General features: G+C 37.3%; 1 protein-coding gene across 2 annotated transcripts; it reads left to right on the forward strand.

The window, feature by feature from the left end:
- The first annotated feature begins 157 nt into the window (after window positions 1-157).
- LOC148852109 (YbaK/aminoacyl-tRNA synthetase-associated domain-containing protein) lies at window positions 158-27691 on the forward strand. Of its 2 annotated transcripts, XM_088943262.1 has the most exons (12): window positions 159-337; window positions 3941-4000; window positions 4081-4134; window positions 4250-4310; window positions 4480-4556; window positions 9487-9536; window positions 10073-10155; window positions 25190-25260; window positions 25381-25537; window positions 26327-26469; window positions 26553-26651; window positions 27318-27691. In XM_088943262.1, exons 1-12 carry the CDS (start codon window positions 299-301, stop codon window positions 27387-27389), a joined length of 966 nt encoding a protein of 321 aa, XP_088799388.1. In that variant the 5' UTR covers window positions 159-298; the 3' UTR covers window positions 27390-27691. The 2 variants fall into 2 exon arrangements, with proteins under 2 accessions (XP_088799389.1, XP_088799388.1); XM_088943263.1 differs by lacking the exon at window positions 4081-4134 and having other exon boundaries at window positions 158-337.
- The last annotated feature ends 108 nt before the right edge of the window (window positions 27692-27799 follow it).

Consider the following 27799-nt stretch of genomic DNA (forward strand, 5'->3'; position numbering starts at 1 on the left):
ACCCAAAGTAAAGTCAGGTTCATGAATTTCAACCCTAATCCGAACATCAACCCGTTCTAACCCGACCCGACCCGCCTTTTTGGATTGGGTTGGGGTTGAGTTCGGGCCAACCCGGCCCAAGTTGCAGCCTTAAGCAGCAAGTCGTCAACCGTCCGAGTCTTGGGACCGATTCCAGTTGAGAACCCAGCCCCCTTCTTTTCTCAATCTCACGTCACGAAGTCTCGCTTCTGCAGTTCTGGGCTTCTGGCCGGCCAAGCCAAACAAAACGTTGCAGACAGAGAAAACAGCAGAGAGGATAATGGGCTACTCGAAGGAGCAGCTGCTTCAACGTTTACAGGTTCTTCGCTTCTCTTAATTCTCCAATCATCTCTAATCATATAGATGTACTCGCTTCATCTCGTTTTGTCTGTAGATTTTGTGCCGGCCTCTCTTCCTGCCTCTCATGTCACCTGGTTCTAATGTTGTAGCACTTCTTCTTTAGTCCATCCCAATTGCTTTTTTCGAGGAATTGGTTTCTGGGGTCTTCTTATTTTTCAGTGATTGTATGGTCATCCAATAGGGTTTATATGATGTAGTAAGTTTTGATTCTAGTAAACTAAGACATGTTATTCTGTGTTTCACAATTTGAAAGATGGAACAGGACCTCTAGAATCTTATAAAAGTAAAAAAAAAAATCTAGTGAGATCTTTATATTTGGTATTTATTGATATATACTGCTGCCGTCCCAATTTGGAGTTTCTGGTAGAGTGGTGGTTTCTTTGCGGATGGTCTGCTTCCATAAGTTGTGCTAAGCTTATATTAGTAATTTGAATGATGGATTCCTTCGAACATTGCTTATCCAAATTACTAATATAAGCTTCTATTAGTAATTCTTCTTGGCATCTATAATGGTGGGAAGTTGCATATTTTATGTTGTATAGATACTTTGATCAACAATTTTTTTTTGATCGTTAATTCTTCTTCTTCTTTTTTATTTTTTTGATTAGTAATGTTCAAATTTTTATTAATTGAATAAACAATGGATCGTATACAATTCACCATCATCATAACCCCTTGATATGGGCTAGCAGTTTGACCCCCAAAATTTGGTTTTGTGCTGGATCAAGCCCCTCCAATGAGGCACATGCGGCATTCCATGGGTGTATGCCTCGTGCAAAAGGCATTTGTATTGTACACCTTAGAGGCATCCACACCTCCAGCGTACAGTTCAGGGCATTTTGAGTGTGCTTCGTCTGGAGGTGCTTCCAGGCATACACCTGAAATGCCCTTTAAAACATTGGAATAAAATACAGAGTAGATCCATTATAACCAGTTGTAGATGTGGGTATATCTATGTTGAGAGAATTTAGGTGCCATCAGTGCCAATAGTGTTTGGGGAGGCTTTCTCAAGATTATGGAAGTGTTTGCTGTTTAATGTAAATACTTCTTATGGGGAAGGGACATAGCTTGACATTCTGGGAAGACAATTCCATAGGAGGAATGCCTTTATGTGTGGAGTGGAGTCCCAACAGTTAGATTTGATGTCAACAGAATGAGCTTTCACCAGTCATTCCATGAGATGGGTGGCGATGAATGGCTTGGTGTCCCTGTCTTAGGTGAAGATTTCGTGATTACAAGGCAAACCAAGTAATGCTTCGTCTTGAGAATTGAGTAAATGCAAAATTTATCCTCTTTATGAGGAATGATAGATCTGAGATACTTATGAAAATGCAGTTTCTTGGATAGATCATTTCTTCAATCTGTGGTGTAGGGTGAAGATACCAGGTTTTAATGGAAGTTATATCATGCCCAGATATGCCATTTTTTTTTGATAATTGAAAATTGATTTCATTAATCAAGCCGAATGAAACTTTACAAACATCTTTTGGAGAAGCACGGGATGCAGCCTCCCCTAAACATTACAAGTGGTCAGAGAAAAAAGATCATAAAGCTGCCCAAAATAACCGATCTCTAGCAGATCCCTGTTTAGCAAGATAATCAGCCAAAGCATTTGCCTCCCTACCCACCCACTGGTATCTACATGATATGTGCCTTGTTAAACATTTAACTGTTTTAATGTGATCCCTATAACTCCGAACAACTGAGTCTGGATTTGATAATCAACTCCCCTTTTCAATTAATAAGTTCTCCACTTCTAGTTGATTAGCAATATGAATTTGTTGTTCTGTAGCCAATAACTCAGCTCTTGTAGAATCCCCTATCCCCACCGGGCCTGAGAATAAGGATACGATGTTGCTATTCTTATTCCTCAGGACTACTCCTATGCCAGACAGTCCTGGGTTACTCTGACTGCTTCCATCAAAATTTAGTTTAATTTAATAACCCCTTCTGGAGGAGTTACCCAAACTGTTGCAGCCCTGGTTTTCCTAACCAGAGCATAGTTTTCAAGGCGTTAAGGCAAGGCTGGGTGTCAGGGGAGTGCCTTGTTGCATAGTCACCTAGGCGATGGATTTTTTAATATAGAAAGCATAGATCCTGGGGTAGTTCCCTAGGTACCATAGCCATATTTCCTTAATAATTATTCATAATTTTCATAAGAAAACTATAGAGTTCATGTTAAAGTATAGAAAATCAACATATTCATGAGAAGAAAAAAATAAGGAAAAGAAAATTCAAAAAACATAGGGGCTGAACCCTTATTTTTGTTATAGGAAAAGAAGAAAAGAAAGTAGTAGAAAATGTGTTGATTAGACAAAATTTTAAGTTCTTCCTTACTTATTGGTTCAGGTTTTAAAGTCTTTGAGGGTTCAATACAGCATTTAGCAATGTTTGTATTGATTAAATCCTAACAAATAAGAAAATAATAAAAAAATTAGTATATAAACAAACAAAATGAATATTTTAGTTTAATAGTGCCCATTTTATAATTATAATGTAAAAAAATAAAGAATAAAAAAGTATTTTACAATACATAGTACAAAACTGCTTGGCGATTAGGCGAGGCGAGCCTCAAAGGGCACCTTGTCGCCTAGGCGCCTGCCTAGGCATCACCTTGACAACTATGAACCGAAGTGTGTGCACCTTTAGCCTAATTCCTCCAAATGTCATCAAAAGAGAAAGAGTTGTAAAAAGCCAAGGATTTCAGCCAGTGAATAGCCCTGGTTAAAATACATTCCTTAACTTCTTTAAAGGATCTCTCCTTATTATAGAAGATTCTTGCATTTCTTTCTTCCCAATTTGTCCATAGGGTGGCTGCTCTGAAACATCTCCACATACTGCTCCCTCTTTTTGTTGACAAATGTTTCCTTATGTAAAGAATTATTTTTGACAAAGTCCTCTCGTCATACAACTACATATCTAGAGGAATCAAGGAAGAATTGTTTGGAATTCATGCTTTCTATGTAATGACCTTGATGAATCAGTCCTATACATACTAGTACACTTGTCAGTTCTCCTTTGCAGGTTTGGCAGCATTTTAACAATCATTTTGGCTGTATGTGGGCAATCCCTTGCCACATACCTATGATGGTTATGGGCTGGCTATCTAGAGAATATGGCATGGTACACATAATATTATCTAATTTCCTCCTTTTGGGTGTATATTGGAGTCTATGAAAGGAGAAGAATAAAATGCTGCTAGAAAGAGTTGCATGGTTGAGCATGTGACTGGTAAGGTTTAGGGGCAGCTCTTTAGATGGGCAGATTCAAGGGATTTAGACAGTTCAAGTTTGCCCATTTCTGTCGAGATTGGGAAAATACCTTATATTATGAAATTTTCTTGTGCATCACTTGTGCTTTTTCTTTATACTGTACATCCTTTATGTCTTGTCATCATTGTATAGTTATAATCTCTGCTTTCTTTTTAAACTGAAAAAAAAGTTGTTGATATTTTGGTCCACATGCCATTCTAGGAAGGGTTCTGACTTCAAATTGTGATTTCCATTATCTTGCCACATATATTCTAACTTGTTTAAATGATTTATTCCTTGTGTGAATATAGGAACTTCAAATTGATTTTGCACACTATGATCATCCTGTTGTCTTGACAGTTGAAGCTCAGGTAAAGAAATGTAGAAATTGTTTATTTTTTTTCTTTTATTCAGCTATATTTTGTGCAATAATACCAATATTTTTCATTAGGCAAAATATGTTGGGCATTTGGGAGGTGGGTTAAGTAAAAATTTATTCTTGAAGGTAAGATATTTTATCTTTTGAATGATAGTCTCATTTTTATTTCTATAGTGGTATGCTTTTCTTTCTCAGCTTTATTACAGCCATGATCAAGTTCTTCCTATTGTGCATGGTGTAGGACAAAAAGCATAGGTTTTATATTGTTTCTGCTCTAGCGGGCACAACAGTGGATTTGAAAGGTATGTTCTTTTTTTATACAATTAAGTTTTATGACAATCTTAAATATGCATCAATGGAGGTCAACAGGTTTTTGAATATAAATTGTTTAACTAATTTTTGCTCAATGTGTTCGTTTCTAATTTGTCGGTATTCATGAGAATCATTCTTTCTTTCTTTAAAGCTGAGCAGTTTTATCCCAGCGGCTTGGTTTGGGAAAAGGAGGTCTAAGAATGGCTCCTGAAGAAACTTTGCAAGAAATACTTCAAGTAGGTGTATCCCTTTACTATTTCTGGACACTTGGTTGTATTTCTTAGCTTCAATCCTTTTTGAAGCATATATTTTTTCCATTTGAATCATGGAAACTTAATTATTACCCTGTGAAATGTGAACATGAATCCTGTTTCTCCATCATCATCATCATCCAGGCCTTATCCCAACTATATGGAGTTGGCTACATGAATCCTGTTTCTCCATTCTGTTCTATTTAATGCCATATCCATTGTTAAATTGTTATCTCTTAAATCATTTCTTACTACTTCAATTCATGTCCTTTTTAGTCTAGCTCTACCATTGCCCTTTCAACTTACAACAAAATAAATTTTTATGGGTGCTGTCAAAGGTCTTCCATGCATGTGACCAAGCCATCTAGTGTACTTTCTCTCATTTTATCACCCATTGGATCTACTCATGTCTCCTAGGTTCCTTCGAATAATTTCATTTCTAATCCTATCCTTCCTAGCTTTTCTACTCATCCCTCTCAAGATATGCATTTCTGCCACATTCATTTTTTGGACATGATTCTTGACTGCCCAACACTCCACTCCATACAATATATCTGGCCTTATAACTGTTTTAAAGAATTTTCCTTTTAATCTAAGTGGTATTCTCCTATCACATAAGATTTTTGGATGCACCCCTTCATTTTGCTCACCGTTGTTTTATATTATCCAACCAAGCTACCAAAAAAGGTCACATTGAGTTATCTCTTAATGTCTTGGTCTCTAACCCTAAATGTATCCTGATTTGCATTCCTATTTTTATTGAATTTACATATCATATATTCTGTTTTAGTCCTACTTATTTTTTATTTAAAAAAAGTCCTACTTATTTTAAAATATCTTGTTTCTAAGGTATTTGTCCATAATCTTAATTTTGCACTAATCCTTCATTAGTTTCGTCAATTAGAACAATGCCACCAGATAACAATATACACCATGGGACCTCCTAAATTTGTTTAGCCAGTTCATCTATGACCATTGCAATTAAATAAGGGCCAAGTGCTGTACCTTGATGGAGACCCATAGTTATTGTAAAATCTGATGTCTCTCTGGCAGGTTTCTAACATTTGGGTATTGCACCCTCATATATATCCTTAATTAGGTCTATATACCTAGTTGGCACCCCTTTCTTTTCCAAGATCCACAATATTATTCCTCTAGGAGTTTCATCATATGCTTCCTTTAGATCAATGAACACCATATGAGGATCACTCCTCTTCTCTATTAACTTTTCTATCAACTGTAAGAAAGATATACTTGGTTCTTTGATATACTTGGTGAGTTGTCTCATGTTGTAAATCCACAGTATGGTGGAAATGATTGGAAAACCGAAATTCCTAGTTTTTTCTGGTATTACTATTACATATTACACATTACAGGGAAGATCAAGAGGGGACAGAGCAGGGTGCATGTGAGGCCCACTGACCTTATCATGGTGAGCCTTAATCCCATTCCTCCATATTTGAGGGATGCTGAATGACCATCATAGCTACTGGGTCATATATTTGACTCAGTAGATTGCATAAAAGAAGAGTATTTGAAGTGGAAGTCCCCTAATCTTTCATTTCTACTTTGTGAAAATAATGGGATCACTGTTATTGTATTTCTCCATATGGATTAAGTGGAAGTCTGAAGCAGGAAAACAATTCATGTTCTTTACAGTAGTATAAAATCGGAATATTGTGCCGTTGAAAGTTCTTTTTATGTATTTAAACACTGATCCAAGAGATCTTTTTTTTTTTTTTTTTTCAAATTTTCATCTATTTTTCCCATTGCAAGTATAATTTTTCTCCATAATCACTTAGATAATCTTTTGTAGATGGATTGGAGTTTAAAGTTTAAACTCATCATTAAGATCCTGTTTTGGAATTGGTACAATGTGGCACATTCCTCTACAGCTAGAATGATCTGGATAAAGGATTGGACCTCACCAGAACCAAGCTTCATCAAGCTAAACTTTGATGGTTGCAACTTTGGTAAACCTAGAATCTTTGGCATTGGAGGGGTATTAGGGATGGATGGCAATGCATTAGCCTTATATTCAGGTCCTATTTTTTTGATCAATAACAGAAATCTTCATTGAATTCAATTAAGAAAATATTACAAACAAGTGGAGGGAGGTAATTTGTCTTAACTCCCCCATAAGCAAAGAAAAGAAAAAGTATAGAGTTAACAATAAGGCCAAAACAAAGAATCCCTATTCACCCCTTGCTTAGCTAGCCTGTTAGCAAAGGAATTTGCAGTTCTTTTCACCCAGCTGTACTTTATCTCAAAATCCCTTGCAAACCAGTTGAACTTTTTCCTCTTATTGCTGTATTTCCATATTCCAAGTTTATCTTCCTTAAACCAGTTTACCACCACCTCCAAGTCACCTTCAATAATCAGCCTTCTAATATTCAGGTCTCTTACCCTTTGAATCCCTTCCAAGGCTGCTAATATCTCAGCCCTAAGAGAGTCACCCTCACCAATTGGGCCAGAGAAAAGGGCTAAAGCATTCCCTTCCTCATTTCTGAAAATTCCCCCAATACCTGATAGCCCTGGATTCCCAATGCTACTGCCATCAAAGTTCAACTTTATATAACCAGAAGGAGGGGGAACCCAAGAAGGACTTATGTCCCTTTTAACCTGGGCAGAACTTGCTATTTCTTTCCATCTTCTCAACAAATCATTCACAGTAAAGTTTGAGAACAGGTCCAGGGATTTCAACCAATGTGCTACCCTTATGTGGATCACACATCAAAGATTGAGGATTGGAAAAGCATTAAATTACAGCAACATAATGGTTGAGGGTGACTCCAAAATGGCTATGGGCTGGTTCACCCATCAAGGTGAAAGGTTCATTGATGTTCAAGCAGATGGTGTGGTTGAGTATTCATCTAAACAAGGAACTCACAGGGAACGGCTGTTTTGGGGAACCATCTCCCATGGGGGAGACTTGTAATCTAAAAAAATACTAAAATGTAATGGGATGGGCAGGCTGTAGCCCCGTCTCAGGGCTGCATGGCACATTGTAAATAATTCATTTTTCTGTTAATGCAATACAGTACAATTTGCCAATAAAAAAGAAAACCATTTGGGATACTTTGAACAATTGGTGATATTGGATGTGTGGAGAAATTTTAAGGGATTTCAAGTAACTTAGTAATATTTGAAGTAAATATCAGACTTCGACTTTGCTTATCAAAAAAAAAAAAAATCGGGCTTTGACTTTGGAAAAGAAGGTTTACTGACATCAGGGTTTAAGAGGACTGGTCAATTGGATATGTGACTGTAATGGAGGTCTTTATGTGTACTATACAGAAGGGTCATATTGGGAGAGGTCTGTTTTGGGGTGTAAAAAATAAGACTATGGTGGTTGGACTGTAAATAGTAACTAAACAGCAGTAAACGAAGAACAGTTGTGGAGAACAATAAAGGATAAAAAAAAATTGCAATAAACTATAACAGTAAATAGAGAGCAATAATTTATTAATAAAAGATAAATGGGGAGAAAATAAGAAGATCCATACTCAGGGCCAGCTCAAAAAATAAAACAAAGTAAATAGATCAATCAATTTAAAGCTTAAGTGGTGATTTCTTGTAAGTGTTATGATTTATGTGCAGAAACCTCTTTGAGCAGCTGCTTTGTTATAAGAAAGCCAAAGGTCTGTATCCAGTACACCCTCCCATGACCCCAGATAGTTGTGACTAGAACTGGGTAATTGCCTTTTTTATTATGCATAGATGCTTAGTTGACTGAAATAGAAAAATAATAAAATATGGAATATTGGTCAGGAGATAACACCCGACTTCATGGGTTCTTCTCTAACATTTCTGCTTCAAAGGAGCTAGCCTCTTTTTAACTGTTATAGGGACCAAGATCAGAATTTGAATTAAGGGAGATCTTTGTGTTAAAATATATTTGTCCTTTTGCATAGAGCGTTCATCTAATTAACTTTCTTACTGTTGTTTCTGTTATTCCAATTATAAAGGTTTCAAATTGTTTAACACATTCCTAGTTTCATCACTTTGTGGATGAGGTGATGGCTTTTGCATTATTTGCATATTGATTCCAGACATTTAACATTATGGTTTCTATCTTGACTACCACTTGTTCTGTTCCATATAAAGTAGTTATGTTTACAGCTCTTCTTGATACATACATGGATGGGACTAAACAGACAAGCTATTATATATGAGCAGGATATTATCAAAAAAATATGGTATGATGCTTGTCTTGTTTAGTAGCTTGCAAAGGCAAAGAAAAAGCTGTGACCTTAATGGGCAGGCCCACAGGTTTATGCATTTGTATTATTTAACTTAAGAGGCAAAACCTTTACGGTAAAATATAAATGAACAGAATATTGTTCTCTGCTCGATAATCTGGATTTCTAAGAAACTAGTTATTTGATTATTTTACTCTAGAAAGCACATTATGAAGTTTCTGTTCTTTTTTATTCACATTATTATTATTTGGAAATATTTCCTGGGTATTTTTTTTGTTGCTGATGAGGAATTTTTTAATATGAAATCCCTTGTTTTTTTTTTTTTTTTGATAAATGAATATGAAATCCCTTGTTTAGAAGTGATAATGGTATATGTGAAAAGAAAAAAAAGCATAAGGGGTAAATAGAAGTAACTGTGGGGTCTAATTGTAACACAGAAAATGAAGATATAGTACAAATAAGTTTGGTAGCAAGGGCTAGTCTTGGTACATTTACTTTTTTTACATCATTCTATCCTAACAGATAATAAAATTCATGATTGCTACTGATAAGAAAAAAAAGAAAAAGCATAAGGAACTGAGATCCCTTCTTAAAAAGTGTTGGAACAGAATTTGTGTCTTAAATCTTTTATACGTCATAATCTATTTTTTATGCTTTGGTGTATACAAACTTTCCCTTCTGACTATTTTACATTGTATTTTTTGTTATTCAAGGTGCCCCTAGGTTGTGTTACTCCATTTGCATTAATCAATGACTCTGCACGGTATGTATTATCCCTTAATTACATGATTGCCCTTTGAGTTATCCTTTGAAAATATTTGATATAGTGATGGTGGATATATAGTCTTATTAGTTTTGTAGTTTCCTACTGAGAAGAACTTTTGCCCCTTTGGGCTTTTGACATTTGATATTCCACTTACAGATTCCCCTTTTCTTGGTAACTATTTGTTCTTCATCCAGTTTGAGAATCTGTAAATACCGTTTTTTTGGATTGTTTTATTGTTATTGATTAAATTTCAATATTTTTATACTGTGTTGATGGATAAGGGCCTTCCTTTATATTTTATTTCTTTAAATCATTATTTTGGAAAATGTGTTAATTGTACAGGAGAGTAATAAATCACGTTACAAAACTGGTCTCATCATCTCATTTCCATATTTATGTAGTAGTTTGGTTTCTTTAGTAGGGAAATCTATTTTGAATATCACATTCTTGGTGTAGTAGTTTAGTCAACAATAAACTTCCAGTTTAATGAAGTAATTCCCTTTTTCCTTTTTTTTTTTTTTTTTCTGTTGAAGACATGTTTCATTATTGTTGGATCAAGGATTCAAAGCTCAAGAGTTTTGTTTCTTCCACCCACTCTCAAATGATGTTACCATCTGTAAGTGATAAGCTTTTCTTAATGTGTACTTCCCTTTTATTTCTCTTTTCTTTCTCTTTCTTTATCAATATTTGCATTAGCGTTTCCTTATCTTGTTAAACTTTTTTTTCTCTAGTTTATGTTTTCAATGGTTGATCTTGAAAAAAAGTATCAATTTTCATCTGGCTTTGCAAATTATATTTGCTCAATCTTTAGGTTCAATTTCACTAGTTGTACCTCTTTTGCTATTAGATGAATTTTACTGATTTGGATGCATGTTCTCAAATCTTGATTCAGATTTTGAGCTATATAAAGACTTGGCACAAATTGCAAAGAAATTTAAACATCACTTTTTAGAACCTTGTCTCATGAAGACTGTGGCACAAGCCATATAAAGACTGTTATCCATTCAATAACAATTACCACTAAGGGTCTGTTCCCATATCTGTTTGGTTTGCAGTCAGAATCAGAATCAAAATCCTTTGGAACCGGAATTGGAATGGTCTATTCCCATAGTCTGTTTGGTTCAGACAAGAATCGGAATGGGAATTGGAATCAGCTAGAATGGGATTTCATTCCCAAGGGAGGGGGAGGGAATGGCCATTCCTTCATATGGGGGAATGCCATTCCATCAGGAATGGGAATGTGATTTTGATTCCGCCCAACTGAACAGTTGGAATTGAAATGGCCCATTACAATTCCGATTTCAGACCCCTATTTGAACCAAATGAGCCCTAAATTTTTTGTTGCAAATCCCTTGTTGGTAGAAGATAGAAAGAGAAAGAACATGCAATTATCTAGGAAAATAAGGTTTTAGGTAGATGCACACTTTAGGGTTCAAACACTTTGGAGGTTGAGGCTGAACCTTATTAGGTGATGATTAGGTCAATGAGAGTTATTGCTCCTTGAATCTTACATCATTATATCATGGGAGAAGAGATTTATAATTGGGCCTTATCTTTGCCATGATAATGGGTTTCTATATTTTCTTATTGTTTTTTCATCGAGACATTTGGGAGTTTGCTCTTTGTGCTTCTGCTTAATTTTGCTTCTCCTGTCTACTATTTCTCTTCTTGTTGTCAATCAGGAGAGGGAGAAGGGAGGATATGAGTCAGGGATTTAAGGTCCATGTTCAATAAGGCCATGCTTGGTTTGAGTGAAGATTTTGGTGGGATGGGATGGGATGAGGAAGAGAAAATGGGTAGAAAATTTTAACATTCCATTGTTCGATTATAGGGGTAGGGTTGTGTGCATCTGTCCCTCCCCAGACCCTACATTAGTGGGGACCATGGTTCAAAGTATCGATACACCTTTGTGTATCAGTGCTTTAAACCATGCACCTTCTATGTTTTTTAGTTTTGTTTTTTTTTTTCAAAATTTAGTTATATATTATTCATTAAGAAAGGGTTCCCGAAAACACCTGTAAACAGGTTATCAAGTGTATCAATACTTTGAACCTTGGTGGGGAGTTCAGGTTTCGTCCTCACACTGTGCTCACAGCCCTTGCAGCCATGCATTAAGAGCATCTCTGTACTTGTATTTTTTTTTTATTCATGGGGAGATATACCTAATGCATGGCTATAAGGGTTGTGAGGATGGTGTGATCATTAAATAAATAGTAATAATTATATATTAATTATTTAACTATTTCATAATTATTTTATTAATTAATAATACTTTTTATTGTTTAGATTTTATTATTAATTATTTAATAATGTTTCTATTAATTAATTATTTTTAATTTATTTATTAGTTAATTTAATTAAAGTATTTATTATTTTTTACTAATTAATAATTTATTAATGGATAACGGGTCTAAAATTAACTCTTAAGCATGCTACAAGATGTTTTTGTTTTTTTTATCCCACTTCCCAAGAATTGAGAACGGTAATACCACATTTTTCCCCATCCAAGGTTTAAAGTGTTGATATGATACACTCCGTATTGGGCATATCATTTCGTATCTTTGGCTGACCAAAACACCTTTCTTAAGTCCTTTCTAGAAACTTAGTTTTCTAAGTGTTGAATACCCTTAAAACTGACCCCTTGTGAGAATATCAGAGTAAAAAAGTAAACAAAATAGTGTTTTATAGTATCAAAGCACCCGATACCCATGTTCATGTGTATTGATACTTAGAACCTTGTCCCTATCCCATCGCATGACATCCCACAAATCAACCCCGGCCATCAGCTCTTACCTTCTCCATCCTGATATTTTCCTTTACTACCATTCTCATCACAACCATAACCTCCTCCCTCTCTCAAATTTTCATTTTTTGTTGGAAATAGTAACTTCATTCATTAAGTTATAGAGGTAAACAATTATAAACACCCAAATAAGGAAGTGCAAGATCCCACAATTACAATGCTGCCCAAAACAACTCAGCCCTAGTTGACCCCTGTTTAGCCATACCATTAACTGATCTTCTAACCCAATTAAAATTGACATCAATTTCCTTGCCAACTTCCATATTTCTCTCATTGCTTGTCTATAGGTCTAGACCCCTAAGCTGCCTTTCTGCATCCACCCTATTACTAATTTTGAATCTCCTTCTGCTTCAATCTGATGGATACCCAATTGATTTGCTAATGTTAAACCTTGGAGGGCCATCACTGCCGCTCTTAATGAGTCTCCCACTCCTATTGGTCCCGAATAGGGGGCTAAGAGTCTTCCTCCATCTCTTAGGACTCCTATCCCAGATGGCCCTGGATTGCCAAGTGTGATACCATTAAAGTTTAACTTATTTCTTTGTTATGTCAAGGATATTCTTCTTGTACTAGAGGCTTGTACCTTGAGGAATTTGCTACTATATTCCAATGTTTTAAAACGTGGAGGCGTGACGCGAGGCATTCCAATACCTAGAGACGTGAGGCGTAGTTCAGAACGCAAGAGGCGTAAGCCTCCCAAACACAAGGAGGCGTAAGCCTCCTTAAGAGGAGGGGGGGGGGTTGGGAGGAGGAAGGGGAGGAGGATGAAGAGGAAGGGGGGATCTCACTTTTTCTTTATTTTTAATAAAAATCTTTTATATTAAGAAGAATAAAGATGCATAACATTAGTTGAAAGGGGGGGTCTTGTCGAAAATGGAGAGACCCTTGCCCATTTATTAATCTCTTGTCTTTTGTGAGTTTTTCTGCTCTCTCTTTGGCTGCGGGTGGGTTCCCCCTCAAGAGGTGGTGGATATCTTCAACCCAAGCTTCCTAAGGCAACAAAAGAAGAGAGAGAGAATAATGTGAAAAGCTACTAAGGCAGTGATAGCTTGGGTGATGTGGGAAGAGAGGAATAACCGAATCTTTAATGAAAGAGTAGGACTGTCAAGGAGGTAATACATAGCATAAAAGTAAAGGTTGCTTTTTGGGTTAAGACCTTGGATTGCTTCCAGTTATACTCAGTCATTGACATTATAAGAATTTGGAAGGAAGTAACACAGTCCTCTAGAACAAAAGAAGTAAGATTGGAATGGAAACCTCTGGAAAGCAATAAAGTTAAACTGAACTTTGAAGGCAGCAACTTGGGTAACCCAGGACTGGCAGGAATAGGTGGAGCAATCAGAAATTTGGAGAGCAGGATTTTGGCTTTATTTTCCGGACCAATTGGCAGTTAACTCTGTGAAGGCAGAGCTTTTGGCACTGTTGCATGGCCTTTGGTTGGCAAAGCAATTGGGATTTAGACAGGTCACAGGTGGAGGTGGAAGGGGATTCAAAAGTAATTATCACATGGGTTCCTTGCAATATACAAATTCCTTGGATTCCCAAACACATTTTCAAGGAAGTTGAAAGGCTGGCAAAGGACTTGAATGCTGATTTCAAGTGGGTTAGGAGTGCGAATGGGCTGGCTGATGCCCTATCAAAACAAGGGGCCACAAGGCAGCAATTTTATTGGGCATCTTTGTGATTTACTTTGTGTATGTGGGGAGTACTCTTGTAATCAAATCGTACTAATCCAATTTTAATCAATTTAATAAAATAACCTTGCTGATATTCATACATACATATATAGCTATGTATTTACATATATACATATATTTGTATACATATTTATGTATATACATATTTAGATATATACAATAGACCTGTTCATGGACCAGGCCGGGCCGGGCTTTTACTCTTCATAAACAGGACTTTGTTAGGCCCGAGCCCAAGCCCGAGCTCGGCCCGACCAATGGGCCTACAACATGGGCCCGAGCCTGACCCTAATAAAAAGCCTGAAGCTTGGGCCTGAGCCCGAAGCCTGACCTAACAGAAGAAAGGACTCACTGTTGGTGATTGTGTTCACCGGTGCTGAGTTTGCATCTGAGAGAGAGAGAGAGGGGACTCACTGCCGCCGTCGATGCCTGTGTTCGCCACCTTGCCGGTGCCTGAGTTCGCATCTGAAATTTGAAAGAGAAGAAGTGAGAACTGAGAAGAGGAACAAGAGAGAGAGAGAGGACTCACGCCGGTCTGTAGGAATTTACTGGTTGCGTCGGTTTTGTGTTTGCCTGAGAGTGTGAGGTTGTGACTTGTGAGTCATTATGAAAACTGAGAATAGGTTCGGCTAACTGGCTTAGACAAGAAAGAGATGAATGAGAAGAGGGGTTAGGATATTAGGGTTTTTTGATTTAACCTATAGGTCAGGCCAGGCTTTTTTAACAAATCCCGAGCTTGGCCGCAACATAGTTGGGCTCGGGCTTTTAGGCTCGAGGTCAAGCCCGTGGGCTCAAATGTGTGTTCAAGCCTGGCCGAGGGCCGGGCCGGCCCGTTGGGCTACCCGGCCTATGAACAGATCTAATATACAATACATACATATAATCATATATGTATACTTATTTGCATAAATGCATACATACATATATAATATACAATACGAACCCAGCCTGGGCTGGAGCCCGACCCAGTGTTTTAAAAGCGCAAGGGGCAATTTGCACCCGAGGCACAAGGCAGGCGAGGTGCACACTTTTTAAAAGGAAGGCACAAAAATACAAAAATTGCCAAAAAAATAAAAAGATTGTTAGAAAATTCAAAAAATGACAATTTTCAAAAATGAAAAAAATATATTAAACATAATATTAATAAAAGATTTAAACTTAAATTTTAAAATAAATGTTTTAGAAAATCTATTATCTAAAATTAAAATACATAAGCATAACATGTAAAGCGTATTCAAAAGGAAATTTAAAAATAAAATCAAACATATAAAACGCTTTCAAGCATGTAAAACCCGCAATCTCTTTTTTTCCTCAATTGCATTACTTCAAGTAGAAAATGCGATGTAAAACATATTGCATTCCTGATTCAACGAGCCTCCTTTGTACTGCATCCCTCAAGGCAAGCCCAAACAAGTCCATGTTAGGGTCTTAAATTCTTATTTCTCACACAAAAAATAATGATTTTATAATTTTAATTGCCTTTTAAGAAGATATTTTATTAGGATGAGTGAATGAATAACATTAGCAAATAGGGGGTTCTTGGAGTGGGGGAGTTTTTGGAGATATGGAATGAAGAATCTTGGCTTTATTCTCTGGGCCAGTTAGGATAGGTGACTCATTCAGAGCAAAAGTAATGGCACTATTGCAAGGGCTCAAATTGGCTAAACAGTTGGGTTTTCAACATTTAGAAGTTGAGGGAGATTCAACGTTGGTGGTTGGATGGATGCAAAATGGCCTAGGCACTTGGTCCCTTGGGCAATTAGTAAGGGAAACTTTGAACCTAACAAGGGAGATTAGAGGACAGTTTAAATGGGCTAGAAGGTCAGCAAACACCCTGGCTGATGATTAGCAAAGCAAGGGGTTTCTAGGGCAACTCCTTTTTGGGCATGTTTGTAAGGCTACTATGAATAGGGGAATCACCTTCCTTGGAAGATGATAGTTGTACTAATTTTCTTTAAAAATTAATGAAAGATACAGTTTCCTATAAAAAACTCCTTCAATAAATCATTGCCTTTAATCCAATGTGCTACCTTAATGGTAAAGCTGCCAATCAAATCCTTCTTTTACTTTTCTTTCCCTTGTAAAATCTGGTTGTCCCTCCCTTTCCAAACCTCCCATAGTATTCCTGCTCGTACGGCTTTCTAAAGCAATCTTCCCCTTTTCTTTAGGTGTCTAAAGAAGTTTGCTTCAAAGAGTCCTGTCACATCAGGAGGGGCCCACCTGCAACCAAAAAGAAACAAAAACCACTCCCAATACTAGAGACAAAGGAATAAGAGATTAGTAGGTATTCAGCAGTGTCACCACAACCAAAGTAGAGAATGTAGATATGAGGTGAAAGGCACCAATTTGGCCTTCTTTTTTGAAGCACATCATACAAGTATTGGTCCTTTCATGAGCCACTTCCCAGCAAAAAGACATAACTTTTGGAGGCATTGGGCTACTCCAAACCTCTTGGGATGGAAAAGACCTTGTCAAACCCGGAGATTGCAATAAGCATTAAAGAGTGAGGAGCAAGAACAAGAATCTGGGAGGGAACTCGCCCAAACTCTACTATCCTCACAGGAAGATAAAAGAAAAACCGAGTGAAGAAAGCTTATCAATTTCCACCATTTCAGACTCCCGTAACCCTCTCCTCAACTTCAAATCCCAAGAATTCCCAATACCTCTGATATCAGAAATTGTTTACCTTTTGTTCAAAGAAGTGTTGTAAATGGACACGAATCTGTCCTCGAGAGCCAAATCTGTTATGGGCCCGGGCGTAGGATCTCGTCATGGGTCGGTCCACGGGGAGAAAGCCCTGCTTTCCCTTGCGCCTTCCCTTGCATGCAGACCCTATTGTGGAAAACTGAATGGGTGATTTGTCCAAGAGACCACCCGAACTCTCATCACTCTTCTCTTGACTGGAAAACTGAATGTCTTTACTTCAACTCGTAGCTCCTTAAATAGGAGATTACAGAAGGAAATTCCTTGTTGGATTCGGCTAGGCTAGGGTAATCCAACTCAAACTCAAACTCCTAATGGTAACACAACTCTTACTTAAGAAGATAAGATAAGATAAGGATAAGGGATAAGGGATAAGGGATAAGGGGTTTAGCTGGCGGCGAGTTGGCGATCAGAGCTGATGTGGTAAGATAAGTGTGGACCCACCCTGATGAGCTGTCATGTGGGCCCCACTCTACTGCTGCTGCTGGGCGGTGCGCGCATCTCACAGTGCTGCTGCTGTGTGGTGCGTGCTGCTGCCGTGCGGTGCGTGCTGTGCACTGCCAGGTGGTGCGTGCTCTGCGCTGCCGGGCGGTGTGTGCTGCTGTGCGCGCTGCTGTCGGGCGGCACGCTCTGCTGTGCATGCTGCTGTGCTTCGCTGCTGCTGCTGGCCGCGGTGGTTAGGCTCGCCTACGAGTGTGTCTACTGCTTCTGTGTCTGCAACAAAATCCCCAAGACACACATCTTCCCTAATAAGGATTTTGTTACCAGAGAAAGCATCAAACCTGAAAAAGGAAGGAGATAGGAGAGAGTACTATGCATTGCTTTCCAAAAGAAAAACGAGTGATTCTGGGGTCAAGACCAGAATCCCAGCCATTTGTCTCAATTTTTCATTCAGAAAACATCAAAAAAGATTTTTGGGCAATTTATTAATTGCCCATTCACGATAAACACCATTAGTGGGTTCAACATTATATGTAAGTGCAGGGTAGTTAAGTGTAAAAAAATATTATATGTGTAAGTCACACATCTAAAATACAACAGAGGCCCATGCAATTTACGGAAGGAAGGTTTAGATTTGATTCTTTTGATTTACATTACTTGACTGAAAGTATTGTACTTTAGGTTTTCCCCTTGTCTCCCTTTAACTTGGGTTTCAACAGTAATTAAAGTACTTGTACATCAACACAGTTTCTGAGGCACCAGGTCAAGGCTGGGTGACAGGAGAATGCCTTGTCTCCTAGGCAACAACTAGGTGGTGTCTAGGCAATGTTTTTTCTTATAAAAAAATCTGGTTTGTTTTAGCTTGTTTCCCTTTCTGAGAATTAGCTTGTTTTGTTAATTGATATTTGCAACTAGAAAACATTAAAATTGATCCAACATGAAAAATCATACATTAAAGTAGAATTACAGCAATATTAAATAACCTATGAAAATACTACAAGCTGAAAGATCTGACATGAAAGCAACCCCATCTGGCCCTGAATAACTAAGAATTACATTGCCACCAGAATCCCTTACCACTCCTCCCACTCCAGAGTTCCCAGGATTTCCAATTCAACACCCATCAAAGTTTAGTTTGCAGCTTCCATCCCCTGGTGGAGTCCATTCCACCACCCTTTGAAGCACCCTATTATTAAAACCCACAATAATGTTTTACCCTCTTAGTAGGTCATTCAGGCTTACCCCATTGAATTCTTTGCTAACCTGAGCCCAATGTGCAATCCTTACCGTTGTAAGTTCAGTCATTCCCTCCACTTTGTGATTTTCTTCAAAGATTCTACCATTTCTTTCATTCTCTAAACCCACAACACTGCCCCTCTCACACTAAGATTTTCTGTCTTTGTGTAGAACACCTCATTTTTTATCAGTAATTATAATTTCATTAAGAAAATGAAGATGAGAAACAGTACAGAAGCTGAGTAGCCTCGGCTACCCCACTAGTATTTAAACTTTGCCACCTATTAACTTTTGCTTTATTTATTTATTTTTTTGATAGATCCTATTAACTTTTGCTTTTCAGCCTTACCACTGAGCCCAAAAACAATGTTCCCAGTTAACTCCTTGCTTCACTAGCTGACCTGCATAACCATTTGCTGCTCTTGGAGTTCACTGAATTAATAACTGCATGTCCTCGGCTAGGTGATTAAACTTTTTTGTTTTTTGATAAATGAGTAAAATTTTATTAATCTGGCAAATAAGAGTTACAGTTAACCCAGGGAAAGACACGGGATGCGACCTTTCCTTTAAGATTAGTCACAGAATTATAAATTCAAATAAAATTACAAGGTAGCCCAAAATAAAGAAGCCCGAGAAACCCCCTGTTTGGCAAGTGAATCAGCCATTGAGTTTGCTAGGTGAAATTTCATTACGTTGGAGTAGCCTTCTACAACCAGCTTTCTCACTCCTAATTCCACTGCTTTTTGTATCCCAAAAGCCACTGCCTTTAGTTCAGCTGTAATGGAGTCTCCCCATCCAATAGGGCCCAAATATAGCCCCACCACACTCCCCTTGTCATTTCTTATAACCCCTCCGATTCCAGACATACCTGAGTTACCAAAGCTGCTCTCATCAAAGTTTCATTTGAGGAAACCAGCCTCAGGGGGGTCCTAGTTTCTTAAGACCTTCTTTGCTGATGACGAGGATGCTACTGTCCTCCAATTTCTGAGTATATCACCTGCAGTAAAATCTGAGAATAATCCCAAAAATTTTACCCACGAGATCACTTTTATCATGATCCCTTCTATCAGCATTTCCTTGCACCTCTTCTTTTTGACCATCTGAAAGTGGAGGAGTCAAACAGCCTTTCTAAGCTCACCGGAGTATCCCACCTGCATCTAAAGAGAGAAAAGAGCCATTCCCAAATGCAGCTAGCAACATGACAGGAGACAAAAATATGAAAAGCAGTTTCACCACATGACTCAACACACAAACAGCACCTATTAGGTGAAAGGCACCATCCAGGCCTCTTCCTCTGCATCGGATCGCAGATGTTAATTGCACCATGGTAGACCTCCCAACAGAAAGCACCACTTTGGGGGGAATAGGGCGACACCAAACTTCCTGGATTGGGAAGTGTACCCCAGGTTGAGTAGGAGAGGTCAAGGCTTTAAAGAAGGATGCACAACTGAAAGCTCTAGAGGGATTAGGAGTCCAGAGCCTAGTATCTTGCTTAAAAGGATCAATAAACACCCATCAAGCAGCTGAAGAATAGAAGACACCAAACCCAGTTCAGAATCTCTCACATTTCTGCAAAGACCTAGATTCCAAGCAAAACCAGATTGGGAGGGAGAAGGGGATAGGAAATCAGCAACCGGTTTGCCCTTAAGAGAGGATAGTGCATAAATTGAGGGGAATAAGGTCTTTAAAGAAGTCACCCACCCACACATCTTCCCAAAAATTAATTTTGTTACCTGAATTGTGATCAAACCTGACATGAGCAACGCAAGGAGTTTGTGAATCGCTTTCCAAGGTGATGCTTGGAAGCCCTACTAGACACTCCAGCATCCCAACCTTTCTTTGAGAGACCGTGTATGCTAGTCACAATTTTGTGCCACAACCTGTCACTCTCGCGTGGGAATCTCCATAACCACTTTCCTAGTAAAGCCTCATTCCTTTCCTTCAATCTCCCTAGACCCAAGCCTTCAAACTCTTTCCTCCTAGTTACTAGATCCCATCTTACTATATGATATTTCTTCTCACCCGGTTCCCACAAGAAATCCCTCATTATTCTCTCTAATTTCTTTCCAATAGCTTAGACCTGTTCATGGGCCGGGCCAGGCCGGGCCGGGTTCGGTCCGGGCTTTTATTCTTCAGTAATGGAAATATGTTAGGCCCGAGCCTGAGCCCGGCCCGACCAATGGGCCTACAACTTGGTTCCGAGCCCGACCTTGATAAAAAGCCCAAAGCCCGACCTAATAAAAAAAATTAGAAAATTTCCCTATTCAATAATCAATATAAATTAGAATTTATTTACATTAAAAAAAGAATATAAATTCAAAATTTATTTACATTAAAAAAAGAATATAAAGAAGGGAAAAAGGATGTGGAGAAAAAGGGTTCGGTTGGAAAAATAAGGGAAAGAGGTGAAAAAAAGAGGGGTATTTGACTAGGGTTTTTAGGTTTAATTATAGGTTGGGCCGGGCTGGGCTCGGGACGGGCTATTTTGGCAAATCCCGAGCCCAACTCGAATTTATTGCGGGCCGGGATTTTTGGCCCGAGGTTAAGCCCGCAGGCCCATATACCTGTTCAAGCCCATCTTGGGGACGGCCCGACCCGGCCCCCGTTGGGCCACCCGACCCATGAACAGGTCTAGGGTAGACTTAATGAGAGTAATCCTACCCCCCAAAGAAATATAACTCCTCCATGCAGCCTACTTCTTTTCAAACCTTTCCACTACTGGATTCTAGAAATCTAAATTTCTAGGATTTACACCGTGGGGGAGGCCTAGATACTTCAGTGGCCAATCACTTCTTAAACAACCTAGCTTCCTAGCCCATAGGTTAACCTTTTCTTGAGCTAAATTGATCCCTGCCATCAGACTTTTATTGGGGTTCACCTTTAGATTTGTCACTTTTTCAAAAGGGTTCACCAACATCCTTAGGTTTCTTGCACCTAACTCACCTCCATTCTCACAAAAGATAATGATGTCATCAGCAAATTGTAGGTGAGTTGCCACCACTCTCTCCCTTCCTACTCTCCATCCCTTTAACAAACCTACCTCATCTGCCTTCGAGATCAATCTGCTAAACACCTCTGCTAAGATGGTGAAAAGGAAGGGAGATAATGGATCCCCTTGTCTCACTCCCAAGGTTTCAAATGTCGCCAAATGTCGCTAATGTCGCCCGACATATGGCGTTGTTGAGGCTCACCGACATGAAAATGGATGGTAATATAAAAATTACATTATGTCGGAAATGTCGACCAAATCGGTCCAATTAACAAAAAAAATACAGTTTTTCCTATTATGTCGACAAGATGTCGACTAATGTACATTAAAAATATAATATATTAGTATATTATATAAATATAATACAGTATATTAATATAGATTATTCCATTAATAAATTCTATTTAATATTTCAAATAAAATTTTTATAAAAAGAATTAACAAAATATAAAAATAAAAGAATAAATTAATTACTTTATAATATATAACATAAAATATTTTTCAAGTAATAAAATATTAACTAGTTAGTATTTTTTAAAATATTAATTAAAATCAGAAAAAGTTTATTAATTTTTATAATAAACCATATTCTACATTTGATATAAAAAATCAGAATAAATTTAATAAATTTTATACTAAATCATAATTTATTATAAATTTAGTATTAAAAATCATAATAAATTCATTAAGTTTTATAATAAATCAGAAATTATCATAGTTTTTATACTACAAAAAGGAGAATCAGTTTATTAAATTTATAATAAAACATAATGTATTATAAATTTAATATTTAAAAAATCAGAATAAATGTATTTCTATTTACTAGTGTGAAATAAATATATTAGAATTTATAATAAATCAGAATTAAAAATAAGAAAAGAAAATATCAGGTAACCTTGTAAAAACATCAAAATGCATAATAAATAAGTAAATCGTCATTTACTAATTTGTTATTGATCTTAGTTTCTTGGCTTTATATAATGGTTGGGAATAAGATAATAGTCTAGAAATATGTATTAATGCTTCTTTTATCATTTTACATAATATCTTTGCATATTTCCACATATTTCATAATATTTCCACAATGTTTCTAATTTTTACAATATTTCCCCTCGACATGTCCGACATTTCCGACATATGTCCTATATTTTGGCAAGTGACATTGCCATTGACATCAACATTTTAAACCTTGCTCACTCCTCCTAGGGCACCAAAGCAGTCCTTGACTACTCCATTTACCAATACTGAGAAGTGGGAGGATTGCAAGCATCCTTTAATCCACTTGCACCATGTTACGTCCTCCAAAACCACAACGTCATAGGCTTTCTCTAGATCCAACTTACACACAATGCCCTCCCTTGGAATTGAGAGATGATTGACGGGAGGGCCTTTTTTAACCGAAGGGAAAGGACCTTAGCAAGAATTTTGTACTGACTTGTTACCAAGCTGATGGGCTTGAAGTCCTTGGGATGGCAAGCACCAAACTTCTTTGGGATCAACACAATAAAAGTAGCATTTACCCCCCTGTTGACAATCCCCATGTAATAGAACTCCTCAAAGACTCATATTAGATCGTCCTTTAACCACTCCCAACAGTCCTGGTAGAAAGCCATAATAAAGCCATCAGGTCTGGGTGCCTTGGAGCGATCCATAGAAAATATTGCTTCCTTCACCTCGTCCACCTCAAACATCTCATTATGTGGTTTAAATAGATCCACCACATCGGAGGGTGCTGTCCACACTTCTCCCACCAAAGAGAGAGTGCTGCCAAATCTGAGAAGCATAAGAGCACTGCAAAAACAGATGGCTGGCATTTTCCCCTTTCTTCTAGCAAAGAACACAAACATGGGGTGAAAGAGTCCAATTTTTACACTTTCTTTGGAGTCTGTAACAGGTGTTTAAGATTTTCTTTGCAGCCTCCCAACAAAAAACCTTTATTTTGGGGGTATTGAGCTGGATTGCAATTCTTTAGCTGGAAAAGGAAGGTTTTCATCTTGGTTAACAAGGACCTTAAAAAAGATGAATAAGTGAAACTGCCTTTAATAGATGGGATCTGAACCTTCTCATCAACACCTGAAGGAGTAAGGACAATGTCTTGAAGTAAATTGAATAAAAGAATCAATTCAATAGTTTCAAAGTCTCTTAAAGGTTTCCTTAAGCCCAAGTCCCATACTAACCCAGTTTCATTAAAGGAACAAAATTCAGCAATGGTTTTGTTTTTGAAATTTGACAGCATGTAAATTCTTGGGAACAATTGGCAAAGTGGAGAATCTCCACCACCAAGTGTCCTCCCAAAATTCTACCCCTTGTCCTGAAATAACATCAAGTCTTATATGTTGTAGAAAGGTTGGGAGTAAAGACAAAAGTGCTCTCCAAGGGTTTCTATCATTAACTGTTCTACCTTCTCCAGAATCCCACCCATTGGAATGCAAACCATAAATGCTTTCTATTACCAAATGCCACAAAGTTTCCCTCTCCTTAGGAAATCCTCACATCCATCTACCTAACAAAGGCTTTTTTTTTCCCTGCAAACCTACCTATCCACAAACCCCTTACTTCACTAGGTTTACAAACCTCCGACCATTTAGCAAGATGATTGATCCTGTTGTTCCTTGCAAGTTGCATCCCAAAGGAAATTCCTAATTGGCTTCTCCAATTTTTGCACTACTTTCATTGGACCCTAAAAAACTGACAAGGAGAAAATTGCGAGACTAGACAAAGTAAACTTTATGTCACCCTCCCCCCTTTTGAAATGTAATTCTTTTTCCAAGAGGCTAGCTTTTCACCAAAATTCTCTAGCATCCAATCCCAAAATTCTAGACCCTTAGGATTTCCCCCCAAAAGGTATTCCTTAATATTTTAAAGGCCTCCCCCTAACACCACAACTCAATATTCTGGCACACTCTACCTCATTTCTCTCCAGATTAATCCCCAACAAAATACACTTGGCCAAAATTCACCTTTAACTAGGGGTGTGATCTAGTCAAGTTGAGCCGAGTATCAAGTTGCTTGAGCTCGAGCTTGACTCAAAAACACAGAGCTCAAAACCTGAATCAAGTTGATACTCATGAGCTACTTGAACCGATTATAAATAAATTAATATGAAGGATATTAAAAATATCAAAAGTAGAAATATATTAAAAAATTATAGATAAGTTAATATTATAAATACTATAAATAAAATATATTATGAAAATCAATTATAAATGTATATATTTATATTATAATAAATTAATTTAAAAAAACTAATGTTTACTTATTTTATAAATACAAATATATTAAAAAATAGTATTTTATTATGAGATTGATTAGGCTTGCAAGCCACTTGAGATGATTATTGCGAAAACTACAAGATGGAGCATTGTTTTGTTAATGCAAGAGAGATCAGAGAACAGAAGAAAAAAAATTAAGTGAAAGGAGTGCTCTTGTTATGTTGAGTTCAACAATCAACATAGATATAGAGGAAAATGTGTGTGCTATAATTGCTGAGAAATGAATAATGTCTTGGTCTTTGGGGTAATTGAATAATTTTGTTTTGAATAAAGCAAAATAACTGTAGGGACAACATAAATCTGAGCCCAAAATATTTGTTCCCTATGTTTCCCTTGTTTAGCTAAGGCGTCATTCATGGCATTTTCAGATCTTTGCACTGATTGGAAGGTTATAACTGAGACCATTATGTATGATTTTATTCTGCAACTGTTTTACAGGAGAATTTCATGTTTATCTGTTCTGAAATTAGCCTCTAATTACAGTACTGACAATTTGATATGTTACTTATCAGCTGTCAATTCTCGTGACCTTGACAAGTTTTTAATTTCAATTGGAAAAGAACCATCTTATGTGGACTTGGAGGTGATTCACTACTTATTCTACAGAGCAACTTCACTTGATCCTTTAGTACATATTTTCTTTTTTACAAAAAAAACATTTTCTCAAATGTATTTGAATAACGATGATACTGCTGTATAATAGGCTAATCCTCCTGTCGGGAAGGATCAACCTCCTGATCTCGCTGCACTTGTTCTAGCTGGCACAATAGTACTGCCAGATCTACCAGAAAAAGCTGGTTCTGTCCAACACCCTACTGAAAATACTGTTCCAGTGGCAAATAACTTGGCAGCAGTTACAGGTAAAAAAGACACTGGTGTGCTGCATTCCTAAAAATTGGGGTGTGGTTTATGGACGATTCTGCTCCAAAATGTACAAACTGGTGTTTTCACTTGGTCCATTTGATGCAGGAGTTAACAGATCTTAACTGGAATTTTCTGAAAATGTTATCATATCTGCACTTTTGGACAGTAGGGTATTTTAGTTCCCTAGTTTTTCAGTTCTAATTTTGATAATTATTGACTTTTTGTACCAAGCCAAGCCATCTCAGAACCACTCCATATTTAATCCCCTCTGTAACTTCTAGAAGTTTCTGCATATTTCAGGAATTTGATCTCTAAAATAGCTTTTATAATTTGGCCATGTAGCCTTATAATCCTCGATAAACTCTTAGCCGTCTTTGCTAGACCTGCTCCTAGCCCCATAAATCCTAAACTTAGACCTAAATCTTGAAAACATTCAGTTCTCTGTTTTTCCAGAAGATGGCTAGTTTGCCACCAGTCCAGAGAAGGACCATACCAGTTCTATAGCAATTGTTATCAGAGCAGTTACTCCTGCATCCCTATTCCATTTGGCATGGTTGTGTGCAATAAGCTTGGGTTGAAAAATCCATCATCACTATCTGCAAAATAAGCAGTTAGATTGCCTGCCTAAAGGGTAGGGAAAAAAGAATATGATGTTTATGGTTTATAGTCAGTTCTTTTTTTTTTTTGATATATTTCCTGATCTTCCTTCTTAACATGTTCATTTTCTTATGCGTTTTCCTTTCTTTGGTTCCATTTTAGTCATATGTTCGTTCTCTTTGATGTAGGAAAAGCAGCCAAGAAGTCTAATCCTACACCAGTTACTAAGGATAAACAGCAGGCTGCGGCAGATCCCTTAAATGCCAATGGTAATGTTAGGAAATTTGTTGAAGAAATTATAGATAAGACATCTGCACTACTGCTTGCAGAGGTGAGCCACATGGTTCCATATTCTGTCTTGATCTCAATCTATAGAGCTTTTACAATGTACTAACCTTGAGAATCTGAATTCAGATTACAAAGGACAGCATTCAACAACATGGAGATCAACTTGGGACTGTGATATCTGATAGTATCAGAAAACGCCTGAGTTTGGATGTGGAAAGCCTAGCTGTGAGTATTGCTACATCAATCAAATTAAAGATGCCGACAGTTATATAAGCCATTGTAATAGTGTTATACCCAAAATATTAGTAGTAAAGATCAGTTATCTGTCTTTTCTATTTGAAAGTAATGCATTATAATTTCATAATGCAATGTGTTATAAATTGTTATAGCTCATTAGGGTTCTAGATTGGGGGTGGGGAACTTCCCTCTAGAAAATTCGGTGGATGTTGATGTTGTTGGTAGTGGTCATAGTATTGGTGTTACTAACTGCTGCTGTCATCATCATCATCTGAGCCTTGTCCCATCTAATGGGGTTGGCTGGCTTCATTAATCATGTCTTCCCATCTTAATAAAAAATTTATTGAGAAATTGGCCGAAATTTATATTTAAGATGAAAAGGAAAAGGAGCTTCATTTTCTGTTCCGTTGAAACTGCATTTATGATAGTTTATGATTGTTGACCTTAGTTCTCACAGTTGTGATATATTAGAGAGAAGCCATAGCCAGTTTAACCTTACGTCACTTTATGTCTGCAGTCCAGTTGTCCACAACAAACCATCATTCTTCTGTATTATGTTTTTCTCCAATTTCAAGTGTTCCTTTTCTATTTCTTTTTTTTTTTTTTTTTTCCTTTTGTTACATTCTGCGGTCAATAATAGGAATTTCATTGCAGATGATGTTCAAGAATACGGTGTATACTCAAGGATATATTGCTGGTTCTCAGACTGGGTTTGTGCGTAAATGAAACTCCACATTGCTTGAAAGAGAAATTGATAAATGGGCAAAGGCCAATTTGATTTTTCATTTTATTCTATTATGCTAAAAAGGAAATATTGAGCTGTAAGCTATCAAGTGAACCCTTCTCGGAATGTCTGATCTTAAAAGTTAGTAGAAATGTAGGAGTAGAGCCAATGGTGATGGTTTTTAGTTTCTTGTTACCGATGGTGTTTATCCATTATCTTGTATCAAAGGGAGACTTGAAACTCCCCCTTTTTCTATTCCCAATCTTCTTTTCACTTAAAATATTCATGATATCTTATGCCTTTATTTGTTCTCTCTCTCTCTCTGTCTCTCTCTCGTATACATCCATCTATGTTGCTACTTTTCCCCACAATCCACTTTGTTTAGTTTACAGATGCTATTTATAGTTGTTTC

This window comes from Nelumbo lutea, chromosome 5, assembly GCF_056320005.1.
Source record: "Nelumbo lutea isolate HS-2025 chromosome 5, American lotus-T2T, whole genome shotgun sequence".
Taxonomy (NCBI): Eukaryota; Viridiplantae; Streptophyta; class Magnoliopsida; order Proteales; family Nelumbonaceae; genus Nelumbo; species Nelumbo lutea.